Source organism: Sorex araneus, chromosome 8 (assembly GCF_027595985.1).
Source record: "Sorex araneus isolate mSorAra2 chromosome 8, mSorAra2.pri, whole genome shotgun sequence".
NCBI classification, from domain to species: domain Eukaryota; kingdom Metazoa; phylum Chordata; class Mammalia; order Eulipotyphla; family Soricidae; genus Sorex; species Sorex araneus.
The window spans coordinates 33,323,271-33,336,852 of record NC_073309.1 but is presented as its reverse complement, the minus strand read 5'-3'; the positions used below and the strand labels follow the sequence as shown (position 1 = coordinate 33,336,852).

General features: G+C 40.8%; 1 protein-coding gene across 2 annotated transcripts in view; it reads right to left on the bottom strand.

Moving 5' to 3' along the window:
* C8H16orf87 (chromosome 8 C16orf87 homolog) overlaps positions 1-13,582 on the bottom strand; it is a 53,862-nt gene that overhangs the window by 20,512 nt on the left and 19,768 nt on the right. For both annotated transcript variants that reach the window (XM_055146141.1, XM_055146140.1), the window contains one exon: positions 2,879-3,370. In XM_055146141.1, the coding sequence (XP_055002116.1) occupies positions 2,879-2,944 (66 nt within the window). In that variant the 5' untranslated portion in view covers positions 2,945-3,370. The remainder of the gene's footprint in view (positions 1-2,878; positions 3,371-13,582) is intronic.

Genomic DNA, 13,582 nt, shown 5'->3' with positions numbered 1-13,582 from the left:
CTGCCAAAAGAACTTAAGTTACCTACAGCAGACATGTTTGCTTCATGTCTCATAAAATTTTCTATAAGTAAAATAGAAAAAACTGCTTTACTGAAAAGAAAATGAAGGCAAAAACTGCTCTCTGTTAAAAAAAAAAGGCAAAACCTGAAACATAACACAAAATATAACAGAAAATGCAAAGAATCCTGAATTTTACTAGACACTAAATGGCCCGGTAATTTTGAAAAGCCCTTTGAAAATAAAAAGTATTGTGATTTAGATGTAGAATTACATTTTCAATACAGCCATGCAAAGGTGGGAGTCATAAAACAATTGAAAATCTAAGTCTTTATTTGCCAATCTCAATACCTATTTTTTATAACACACAAAAACACACGTAAATCTATCCAACAGACTATCTCAAACTTTCAAGACTTTACATTTATTTTTATGAAATATAAGTACATTCTAATTTAATATCAGTCAATTTAGAGTAACATCAGTATTCTAGTTTGTTTTTTTTGGGGGGGTGTCACTCCTGGCTATGCACAGGGGTTACTCCTGGCTCATGCACTCAGGAATTACTCCTGGCAGTCCTCATGGAACAATATGGGATGCTGGGAATCGAACCCGGGTTGGCTGAGTGCAAGGCAAACACCCTACCCGCTGTGGTATTGCTCCAGCCCCTAACATCAGTATTCTAAAGTTTAAAATGTCTTCTAATTTTTTCTGATTTAGAACTAGAAAGATTATACTTTTAAATAATCAGAAAACTAGAGTCCATAACAATAGTACACTGGGTAAGTAGTTTGTCCTACATGTGGCAAACCGGGTTCAATCCCAGTATCCCATATGACCTCCCTGAAGCACCATCAGGAGTAAGCCCTAAGCATTGCTAGGTATAGTCCCCCAAACAAAAAATAACCAGAAAACTAAAATTATCCTATTCAATTTCCTTACCTATTGTTTTTAGTAAAAGGCAGATTTTTAGAATAACCAAATTTTTCAGTTTGTCTTCATGTATGTTGCTTCATCTTAAGTATTAATAAGATAGAAACAAGCAAACATTTAAAATTATACAACAGTCTAGTCTGTGTGAAGTAGATTGTGTCATCATCCTCTATTCCCCAAGTCTGTATCTGGAAATCCATCTCCAGTCTTTAAGATGAACGTTGGTCATGGATGTGGGGGTTATAGGGCAAGTGGAAGAACTGACACCAGAACATTCTGTGCCAAATTCTAAGATTTCCAACTCCAGAAAGAACTATGAGAAAATACATTAGAGGGCTTTGAGCCATCCAATTTATGGTATTCTGTTATGGCATCAGGAGTGGAGGTTGGCATGTAACCATATTAACTTAATCTTTCCAAATAAAAATAGCAATCATGGTCTGTTAAACAATTATAAATATTCTTGCAAGTTTATTATTTCCTTTCTTTAAGATATTAAAAACGAGTTATTTTCCCCAAACAAGATTAGCATTTGCAACAACTAGTGCTCTACAGAAAGTATACTATATAAAAAAGGCATAAAGGCATACCTCTGCACAATTACAACAAATGGAAATGATTTAAATATTGAAACAATCCCCTAAGGGACTTAAATGAAAAGCAAAATTGTCAGAATTTCACAATTCAGTTTAACGATTCGAGTTCAACTATTTACTTTGGAAAACCTGACTAAATTGTTCTTATACTATTAAACTCATACGATCAATAGAATGTATTCTCAGTGCAGTTTTCCTGAGGAGCATTTCTACCACTGCCAATAAAAATACTGAATAAAACATGTAACATTCCATTACAAAATCTGATCAACCTACAAAAGTGTTCCTTAAAGAATGAACTAAAATAAGCACACTGAAAGTCTCCAGCCATTTCAAATTATTCTTCATTTCTAAAGGAGGGGTAAAGAGGAGGCGAGGTAGTCATTTTGAAAAAATTCACTCAGTGGAAAGGAAAAAAGGAAAAAACCAGATCTGCATGTTGGCATGAAATAAACAGGAATGGTTTTAATTGAGTGATTTTTAACTCATTAGGATTTTAAGGCCTCTTAGAGGAACGCCTAACGCATGCTTGCATCAAGAAACAGTAAAATATATATCAAAGCACACTAATTCAGTGCAGAAAGCAATTTTCAACATTTATAAAATTACATCTATTTCATAGGAAGCAGAAGAACCAATTTTACAAAGAGAGAAAGTGGGAGAGTGAAAAGTGCCCAGAATAGGGGCGTAATTTATGTCCCACGAAAAACAATGTAAAGAAAGGATTCATTATTTGTGAAAAAAAAAATATGTCTGTATATACTTAGGGGACCAAACTTTCAAATTCGATGGAATTTATATCTATTACTTTGCGGCCCCTTTTGTCAAACGTTAGCGATCGTCCTGGTCTCGGTGGGGTACCCGGGGGTCAGGAGTCCGCTGCCGACGTCTGGAAGGGAACAAAGCAGCCCTGCGAGGCAGGAGGGGGCCCGCGGCACGGAGGCGTTTCCCACCCGGCCCCACGGGCAGTGCCGGTCCACCGGGGCGCCGACCCCACAATCCCGCCGCTGTCACCCGCGGCCGGCCGGGCGCCTCGGGGACCACCCGGACGGGGCACCCGGCCGCCTCCCCACCCGCGCACGGCCCCTCCCGCGCTGCCCGGGGGCCCCGCCACCGCGACCCCCTCCCGGCTGACCGCCGCCAGGTGGGCGCCCCGCGGCTCAGCCCGGCCGCTTCCGGGGACCCCCGCCGTGCCCCCCCTCTAACCCCCAGCCCCGAGCCCGCCCGCCCCCTCGGCCGCCCGCAGCCCGGCCAGGCGCTCCCTCCACGGGCAACGGCCGCGGGGCAACGGCCGCTCGCCCGCCAGCAGCCGCCCGCTCGGGCAGCCCGCGAGCCGGGTCCCCGGCGCCCACCTGTTGGTCGCACTCGGGGCATGATTTGGTGGCCATCTTCACTTTCTTGGCTCGAGTTGCAGACATGCTCTCCTCGGGCGGCGGCGGCGGCGGCGGCGGCGGCAGTGCGGGCTCCTCCCCTCGTACCTCAGCGGCCCGGCCTCCGCCCGCCGCGTCTCCGCCGGCCACACCGAGGCTCTGGTGGGTGCCGCGCACGTGCGCGTGCGCGAGCTCACACGGAGCCTGCGCGCCGAGGGGGAGGGAGGAGAGCGAGGCAGGGGGTGTGGCGAGGCGGTCGCCCGCAGGGGGCGTCGGTCCCTAGCGCCCACACTGCGGGGCACGCGACACGGGCTCCCACGACGGATGGCGTGGCAGCACCTCGCCGGTCTTCGGACGCGTCGAGACTTTTCACGAGAGCTAGATGGTGGGGCTCGTCCGGCGGGACGCTTCGCCTCTCAGGGCGCGGGGGCGTGGCTTGGGCGGGGCTGGACAGTAACGGACTTCGGATCGGACCTATGAATGCACAAACAGGCCGGTCGTGTAGAGCGCAGGCTGGGAATTGAAAGTACTTTGCACAAAAGCTGAAATTTAATACTTTATTTTTAATTAGCAGGTTAATCATGAGAAACTATAGTAGACATCTGACGAGTGGGCCGTATGCCAAGTCCTGGAGTCGGGGCTTGGAGATACAAAATTGACCCACCAATATTTGAAGGGTAAGGAATGAGCTTCAGTGGTCAATTATGTGAGTGATTGTGGTGAAGGCTAGGGTTGGGTAGCCCCAGGACCCATAGACAAAAAATAGAAAAACACATAACAAATTCTCAGTCTCCTACCTATGTAAATTAATCGGAAATGCCTGGCTCTGCCAGGTAGCATAACAAAACACACACACACACACACACACACACACACACAATCTCACTCCTATTTATGTGAGTTGTCATAAATGCCTGTTCTCAAAAAAAAAAAAACCAAATAGACATCCTAACTGTTGAGTGTTATATCAAAAAGCAAAGTGCACAGTCTTTGACCTAGAAGTGTGCACCCCTAAAGTATATAATGCACAAAGACCTTGCACTCTATAGCATTATTTGTCAGAACAAAATTAAAAACATCCCAGGTGTTTAACAGATTACTTGAGCAAAGTAAGATATGTTTACAACAGAACTTTTAAAATTAGCTCTATATCAAGTGATGTAATCTCAAAAATGGTGCTAATTGGAAAACTAAAGTATAGAACACTTGCTTTTTTAATGTTACTAATTGTGCAAAAATAATATGAAAATCTATTTATATTTTCAGATGTATCAAAAAGCTAGAAAATATGGATAGGAATGATACTTCATTTTTATTCCATGTCCTATTATTTGAACATGCTACTAGGTTAACCTTACACAGCCATTCCTGAAAAAAGGGACAAAGATTTATACAGTTTCTGGGCCAGACACCTGGCCCACTACTGAGAAAGTTAGCAATCTTAGAAGACTTTCAAGGAAAGTTATTTCCAAAGCTATATACCTAAGAATATGTCAAGTGGATTTTCCAAGTTAAAGGTAAAGATTTTTCAGGCAAATGAGCAAAGGCCAATGCAGAGGTTAGAAGTTTGATGTGATTACAACACATGGAGGACAATCAGCTCAGGCTGAGGTGAGCCATACACAAGTCTAATTTTTAATTACCATGAGGAGGAGTTTTTACTTTAAAACGTCAACTTTAAAACTCTTAAACTGATAAGAGTTTTAAATTATGAATCAGCATGACTAAGTCTTAAGTTGAAAATAATTCATCTGGCAAAAAACACTCAGGTATAGGACCAGAGGCAGAGGATAGAAATAGGAGGAAGGAGGAAACAGGATTAAAAATATGTACAGGCTGTATTAGCAAAACTTGAGAATCTTATTGGGGAAACAGGAGGTAGGTGGGAAGGTCAGGGACATTTCCAGGGTGACTCTCTAGTTTCTGTAAGAAAGAATGGAAGAATAAGGTAGGCTAAAGAACACAGGACCTCAGTTTTCCCTAGAGAATGGTATAAGGCAGCATTCTTTAACCTTTTTTATACCTGAAGATGAGCACCTGTCCTACATACCAGTCCACAGACCAATGCTGGCAGCAGGCCAGTGGTTTTCAGTCCAGAACTAGTCCATGGACCAGTGGTGAAGATATTTTGTATAGGGCATGAATTGGAACTTGGGCCCTGCAATCCAGTCCCTGAGTTTTTTGAAAGTTTCATTATAATAGATTATTTTTGGTTTTTTGTTGTTGTTGTTGTTTTTCTAGAAATCTCCCCAGCCATTTGGCTGTGATGGATATTTAGGTAATTCTATGAGGGTTTTGAAATGGTTAATGTAATAGCTGCCTGATGCAACTCCATCCAGGTTCCTCCTCTCTAGTCACCTACTAAATAATCAGAGAATTCATGTAGCATTATCTTTGACCAAAAATATAAACCAAAATCTGCTAGGTAGGATTTCTGAAAGGTTTTGATTTCCTGATAAAAAAAATTAATATTCATGTAAAAATCTCTTTGTCCTTTACCTTTCACATACTTTCCTTACTGACTGGAGCTAGTACAGGAGGCCCTGAGGAAGGTATCCATCTTATAAGAAATGAGAAATCTACTGCAACACAGAAAATAACCTTAAACCTTACTAGCTTAAAACAAAATTATCTCAGGTTCCCCCCCGCCCCGCCCCCGACTTCTGTTTTTTTTTTTTAATTGAATGACCGTGAATTGCAAAGTTACAAAAATATTTATGATTGGGTTTTGGGCATATATTATTCCAACACCAATCCCTACACCAGTGCCCACTACCCTCCAACAATATCCCAGATTTCCATCCTATCCCACTGTCTGACTCTGTGGCAGGGACTATTCCCCTTCCCCACTGTCCTAGTTTTCCCTTCCCTAAATTATGTCCATCACCCCTGCCCCAGTCTTCCTTGAAGGCCAGCTCTTTGTTTCTATTGCCATTGGACAAACCCCTACGTGGTTTCTTTATATCCTACAGAGAAAACAGACCGTTTTAATTCTGTTACTCTCCCTCTGGCTGCTTTCACTCAACATGATACTCTCTAGATCCATCCACGTTGCAGCAAATTGCATGACTTTATCTTAAGGCTGCATAGTATTCCACTGTGTAGCATAGTTTCTTTATTCAGTCATATGTTCATGGGCATTTGAGTTGTTTCCTTATTTTGTCTATTGTATATAGTGCTTCAGTGAACATAGGAGTGCAGCTGTCTTTTTTGATTTGTGCTTTTGGGCCCTAACGGTATATTCCCAGGAGTGGAATTGATGGGTCATATGGAAGCTCAACTCCTAGTTTTTTGAGGAACTTCCAAAAAGACCTGGCCAGTTGACATTCCCACCAGGAATGAATGAGGGTCCCTTTCCCCCACATCCTTGCCAACACTGGTTGTCCTTGTCCTTGTTCTTTTTCATGAGTGCCAGTCTTTGTGGTGCAGGATAATATCTCATCAACAATGTTTTAATTTGCATTTCCCTGATGATTAGTGATATAGAGCATTTTTCATACACTTTTTGGTCATCTGTGTTTCTTCTCCACGTTTTTTGTTAGGGTTGGATTTTTTTTCTTGTAATTTTTTACCTCTGCTTTATATATCTTGTCAAATGAGTGATGGGCAAGTAATTTCTCCAACTCTGTGGGCTATCTTTGTATTCTATTTTCTTTGGGACAGGAATTTAGGCATGACTATGCTGTCTCACTGCAATGCTTAATTAAGTGGAGATCCACTTCCAAATTCACTCATCTGACTGTCCAAGGGCCCCAGTCCCTAATAACATGGGCTCTTCACAAACCTGCCTTGTAACTTAGCTACTGGCTTTCCCTAAAATAAGTGATCTGAGAAAGAAGAAAACAAAGGATAGTGCCAAAGAGAAAGTACAACAGGTAGGGCACTTACCTTGCACGAGGCAGACTTGGGTTCAATTCCTGACATTCCATATGGTACCTCAAGTACCACCAGGAGTGATTCCTGAGCACAAAGCCAGGAATAATACCTGAGTATCACTAGGTGTTGCCCACAAACCAAAAAGAAGAAGAAGAAAACACAGGACAGAAACCATTCAAATTTAGTCTCAAAAGTCAACAAAAAGTCTCATATGTTATCTCTTATCTCCTCTAGAACATAGTCACTAAAAGCCCAGACTACACTCAAAGCCAGAGGATAGCTCAATGGGCTGGAATCCATGCTTTGAATTGTATGAGGTGCAGATTTGATCTCTGGCACCACACAGTTCCTTGAGTATCACTAGATGTCCCCCAAACCTCCATAAAAATGTGGGGGAGGCAGAGATTATTGGAAGCTTATCTTAGAGGCTGTCTACCCCATACTATACAAGGGAAATGGTCAATTCACTACAGGTAGAAAGTGCAAAGTACCTGAGTCCCTGACAACATTGTTGAGTAGTTATACCCCACTTGTGGCCTGCCTCCACTAATTCTTTATAATGCTAAAAATAAGATAGTACTCTATATCCACTGAAATGGAGAAAATTTTAAAAACTACAGGGCTAGAGAGAGAGCTCAAAGGGCGGACTGTACGCTTTGTATATGGACGGCTGAAGTTCAATCTCCAGCAGTACACAAGTCTCCCAAACACTGTGAGGAATAACTTCTGAACAACTACATCTGTGACCAAAACTACTCCTCCACCAAAGAAAAAGACTTAAGAACATCAAATGTTGGGGGCTGGAGCGATAGCACAGTGGGGAGGGTGTTTGCCTTGCACGAGGCCGACCGAGGTTCAATTCCCAGCATCCCATATGGTACCCTGAGCACTGCCAGGGGTGATTCCTGAGTGCATGAGCTAGAAGTGACCCCTGTGCATTGCTGGGTGTGACCCAAAAAGAAAAAAAAAAAAAGAACATCAAATGTTACTGAGAGTGGGTTATATTAAATGAGGTCATCACTTGAAAAAAAGATCTAGGAAAACTAAATATACATATAGCTTAAAAATAAATTCTGAATTTATTTACACACGAGAAACGAAGTCCATAGAAACACTTGTGCAAGGATATTCATAACATTTTTATTTATAAGCCCAACAGGGAGAAAAGCAGATGTCTATCAAACAAGTAAATAAATTATGGCATATTTATTTAATAAAAACTATCATTTAAAAAAGGTACAAATTACCAATACAAGCAAAAATTGATGAAACTCAAAAACATGCTCAGTAAAAGAAGCTTTAGAGTACAATTTCTCTGAATTACAGAGCTAGAACAGAAAGCTATGTTAGGTAGGGGGAAAAAAAAACAGCAATGATTGCCTCATAGGGGACACGGGTGGGAAAAAATAGAAAATGCTTATGATGTAAGTTTCTGAGCTTATAATAGTCTCTATCCTAATAGTGTCTGCCTATGCCTATTCAATGGTATTTGGGACACTTCTTTAAATTTTACCTCAATAAGAATCTTAAGGGGCTGGAGCAATAGCACAGCAGGTAGGGCGTTTGCCTAGCACACAGCTGACCCGGGTTCTATTCCTCTGCCCCTCTTGGAGAGCCCAGCAAGTTACCAAGAGTATCTCGCCCACATGGCAGAGCCTAGCAAGCTACCCGTGGTGTATTGAATATGCCAAAAACAGTAACAACAAGTCTCTCACAATGGAAACATTCCTGGTGCCTGCTCCAGCAAATCGATGAGCAACAGGATGACAGTGATACAGTGATAACAGAAGAATCTTAAGTAAACAATGAACTTTTGTGTATGATGTATGCTAAAGTATTAGTGATACGTGCTAAGGCCTGTAACTTACATTGAAATGGCTGTTTTTAAACGGTTATGTGGATAAATGATGAAGTAGGTATTCTAAAATATCAATAATCAATCAAGATTGGTGGCTGACATGTTTCTTATACAATTCATGTAGTTCATGCTTGAAAATATTCATAACTTATAGAAAACCAAACCTACTTATTGACCTACTTGTTCATATGATTTTTAGTTACCTGCTGTCAAACAATTAAATTGATATCAAAAGTTTTCTGAAAAATAAATGAAAATTTGACCTAACATTCACTTAACAGGGATCGAAGAGATAGTACAACCACTAGGGTATGTGCCTTGCATGCAGCTAACCTGGGTTTGATCCCCAGCATTACATAAGGTCCCATAAGCACTGCCATAAGTGATCCCTAAGCAGAGCCAGGAGTAAGTCCTAGCACAGCTGGGTATGATCCCAAAACAAAAAAAAAATTTTTAATTTATTTTTAAATGTTTAATAAGTACACATATTATGTGTGGACCTTGGATATGATCCTATTGGGATGGGAGAAAATTAAAATCTCTGCTATTGTTTTATCATCTAGTAGAGAACACAGACAGATAAAATTGTAAAAATGAATACAGAGCTACTATCATCAGAACTATGTTTTTGGGGTTTGGGGCCACATGTTAACAGTGTTCAGGGCTCACTCCTGACTCTGTATTCATGGACCACTTCTGAAAGGGTTCAGGGGATCATATGGGGTGCCAAGGATTAAACCCAGGTTGGCTGCATGCAAGGCAAGTACCGTACTCACTGTACTATCAGTCCAGCTCCTATCATCAGAATTATGAAGAAGCCATACTAGAGCTCTAAGGTTGTTGGTGGGAAGACCTGTTCTGGTTGGATTAGGGTAGGACAATCAGAAAACACTTTTTGTACAGGTATTAAAGTGAAAAGGGGTAGCAAATATTCAGACAGAACAGCATGGGCAAATTGCTGAGGTAAAAGAAAGGGAAAGGATGGTACTATGGCTGAAATACAGAAAGAAAAAAAATCCACATACTAAGGATGGGTGCTGGAAGAATTCACTTTTCACTGACTTATGATATATTTTTAATTTATAAGAATATACTATGCTTAATGTTTTTCTTTTTCTTCACACCCAACAGCCGGTAGGGGAGGGCAGAACAGCAATAGGGTATGCTGAGGATGTGGACTGAACTTGGGCTCCTGCATGCAAAGCTCTCCAGTGCTCCTGCCCACTGAGCTGTCTCCTCCTGGGCCCTGGTTAAGATCTTAGAGTGATTGTAGGCACTCCAGCCTCACGATAAGCAATTAGACTGGGAAAGAATTTATTTAATAACATGTTATGTACTTGATGTTGGCAATTCAAAGTCACTTTTTAATCTCCTTTTATAATTAGGACCCATCATACTGTGTTTATAGGGACAGGGGTATAAAGTCTGAGAGGAAGGGCTGGAGAAAATAATGAGATGATGAAATATAGCAGCCTCCGTATCTGCACTTCTTTATTTTGACACTGAAAACAAACTTTCTACAAAGGAGTCTTTTAAAAACTTTTCTTCCTTTTTTGGTAAAGTAAGTGAGATTATTGTTATGACTAGCAGGTCTTTTGTATGTATAAAATTTCTCACTTTTACTGAAAAACCAATATGCCCTATAATTAAAGAGTCACAAATTTAAAGCTGTAATCCTTTCCTTTCCAAGGAAAAGGATTATCACATCATTAAGATGCAGTCATTTTGTGACTTTTGTTTATAATACATTCCATATTTGCAAAAATTTTAAAGAAAGATACAAATAATCACCAAGAATAAAGAAGCCTATCTACTCTCTATGCTTTACATTAACTATTCCTCTCCTTCCCCAAACTTTGCATGGCAGTATCATAAGCCCCATTTTACAATTATATATTAAAAATATATCAAAAGCCAATGAAAAGTGAATTCTTCCAGCACCCATTCTCAGTATGTGGATTTTTTTCTCTTCCAGTATTTCAGCCATAATAGCATCCTTTCCCTTTCTTTGACCTCAACTGTATATTAGGAAATATATTAATCAGAAATCTTTCTTTTGACAAATGAAACAATTAAAAGTGGTTTCAGCAAAAAGAGTTTACTGACTCTCATTACAAAAACCTCTATTAGCAGTACCAGTTTTTTTGTTTTCCTTCTTTTTTTTTTTTTTTTTTTTTTTTTTGCTTTTTGGGTCACACCCGGCGATGCATAGGGGTTACTCCTGGCTTTTCACTCAGGAATTACTCCTAGCGGTGCTCAGGGGACCATATGGGATGCTGGGAATCGAACCCGGGGCAACCGCGTGCAAGGCAAACGCCCTCCCCGCTGTGCTATCGCTCCAGCCCCGAGCAATACCAGTTTTAAGGTCAATTGGTTCCGAGCACTCACAAAAACCAGAGGACCTATTTCTCTCTCTGGTCTAAACCCTTTGAGGAATAAGTCAACATCCTAATCGCTCCTTTTCCTGTCTGATCAAATTATACTGCTTCAGTTTGTGTACCTTCCTATTCCTAATTATTTGGGCTAGACAGGGACAAGCAGTGATTGTTTTAAACCAAAGTGTCTAGATATTTATCTCTGACAAATGGTCTGAGAATTAAGAGATGGATGGATAGATAGAACAGTGACTATACAATACCACTTTTTTTAATGGTAACACCAATGCTCTTTACCTCAATGACAAACAATTAGTTTAACTTTTACTACTCTCTTTGAAATACAGTTCTTCTCACACTTCCAGTCTTAGCCCTGCTAACTTATCAATCTGAGTTAAATCAGAAGTTTCATTCTCTTAGGAGTAATGGTCCAGAGAAACACTAATGACATTCTTCAGCAAACCCAAGGATGGAGCAGTAAAAATAGCAAGTGACTCCAGACCAGGGTATCCAGCTAAGGGAGTAAATTAAGGCAGAAAGCATCTCACGTTACAAAGCATGTTACCCAAAGAAAATAATACCTTTCATTTTAAGTAAAGCATTCCATGGTCCTTAATTCTTAGGGTCAGTGAATTCTCCTTTAAAAGATCTCCATTCTCTTTCTTCCCTCTTTCATTATCATCCTCCCTTCCTTACATCTGTCTTTCTATATGACTGTCTTTCTCTAGGTAAGATCCATTTAAAGATGTCATCTCATCTTTTACCTTTAGGGTTCCTTAATTCTCTTTACTTTATGGAAGAGACATGGCATGTTGTTAGGAGGAAGAGAAGTGGGAAGAGGACCCGACCAGAATCTTTACCCCAATTTAATTCCTAAATACCACAAAAAACTTCAGTAATAGCTATAAAATAATAAAGAAACTATTAATCATGGTTTCTGGTAGACCACTTACATTTTACACAAAACAGAACTGCAATGGAAAATATATGAGGCACAAAACAAACTATGTGAAAAATAACCAAAAGCATCACTGAACCATATTTTTGGTGTGTATGGTTTCTGATATCAGAAACACACTATCAATTTTTTGTTCAAATAACATGCTCTGTGGGCAAGAATTGAGTGCTGAAGATACATGATAACTTTTCAGTACTTGCACTGTAAACCATAATGTCCAAAAGGAGAGAGAGAGAGAGAGAGAGAGAGAGAGAGAGAGAGAGAGGGAGAGGGAGAGAGAGAGAGGGGGAGAGAGAGAAAGAGGGAAAGAGAGTGGGGGAGAGAGAGAGAGAGAGAGAGAGAAGGTGCCTGTCAATAGAGGCAGACTGGGGTGGGGAGTGGAGGGAGGGAAACTGAGGACACTGGTGGTGGGAAATGTATACTGGTGAAGGGGCTAAGTGTTGGAACCCAATCATAAACAACTTTATAACGTGTATCTGTATCTCATGGTGACTTCATGATTTTTTAAAAAAATCAAACAAACATGTTCTGGGACCAGAGAGATATTAGAGCAGGTAAGGCACTTTCCTTGCTCACAGCTTACCCGGGTCAATCCCCAGGACCCCATATGATCCCCACACACATAGCCAGGAGTGATTCCTGAGTGCACAGCCCAGGAGTAACCCCTGAGCATCATCAGGTGTGACCCCAAAACAATACATGAAAAAAAAGTCTGAGAGCTGTTAAAAGAGATTACTAAATTCCTAGGCCACTCTTATACACACACACTCACACAATGTGTGTCATACCAATTTCTCCAATGAAGAAGCCGTATTCGATATGCCAAAAACAGTAACAACAAGTCTCACAATGGAGATGTTACTGGTGCCCACTTGAGCAAATTGATGAGCAACGGCATGACAGTGACAGTGACATTTATAAAAACATTTAATACTTTTAAATTTGATATTCAAATCTTCCGATTACTATTTCTCAGGTGGGAAATGCTTTATAAATTCTAAATGTTGAAGAAAGGTCATTAAGTCTGATGAATGTGATAAAATTTCTTAGTCCAACTCAGCTAACATCTGTAAGGTGATTTTTGATGTCTATGATAAACACTGTCACGGAAAAGTACAAATCAGAGATTCCCAAACTTACTTAGTCTATTACCCACTTTTCAGGAAAAAAAAAAAAAAAGATTACTCAGTGCCCCCATGGAAATCTGTGTTCTTCAAGTGACCAAACAGAAAGCAGTCATGAATTGTACCAGGGCCCCATCCTGTCACAGTTCCAGGTTCCTGGGAGATGGTATCACCCAAACTAGTATAGATCCATAATCTGTGTTGCAACCCAGTACTGTAGAACAGAATGTGGGTGTGGGGGCGGGGGGAGAGCGGAATTTGGTAATAGTTGAAGGTTTCTAAAAGCACAACGACCAAAAGTTAATTCAAATGACATAATGAATCATCGGTGTTTCTGGCAGCAAGCACCTGCTTTGCATCATGCAGCTTTACTGCATTCTTGGTTCTGAACACAAAACACGCACTCTCGGTGAGCATACATTACACAACACCAGAAAGGCTTTCCAGGAAAAATCTTAGCTCAAATTTGAGACTACTGTACAGTATAAATTGCTG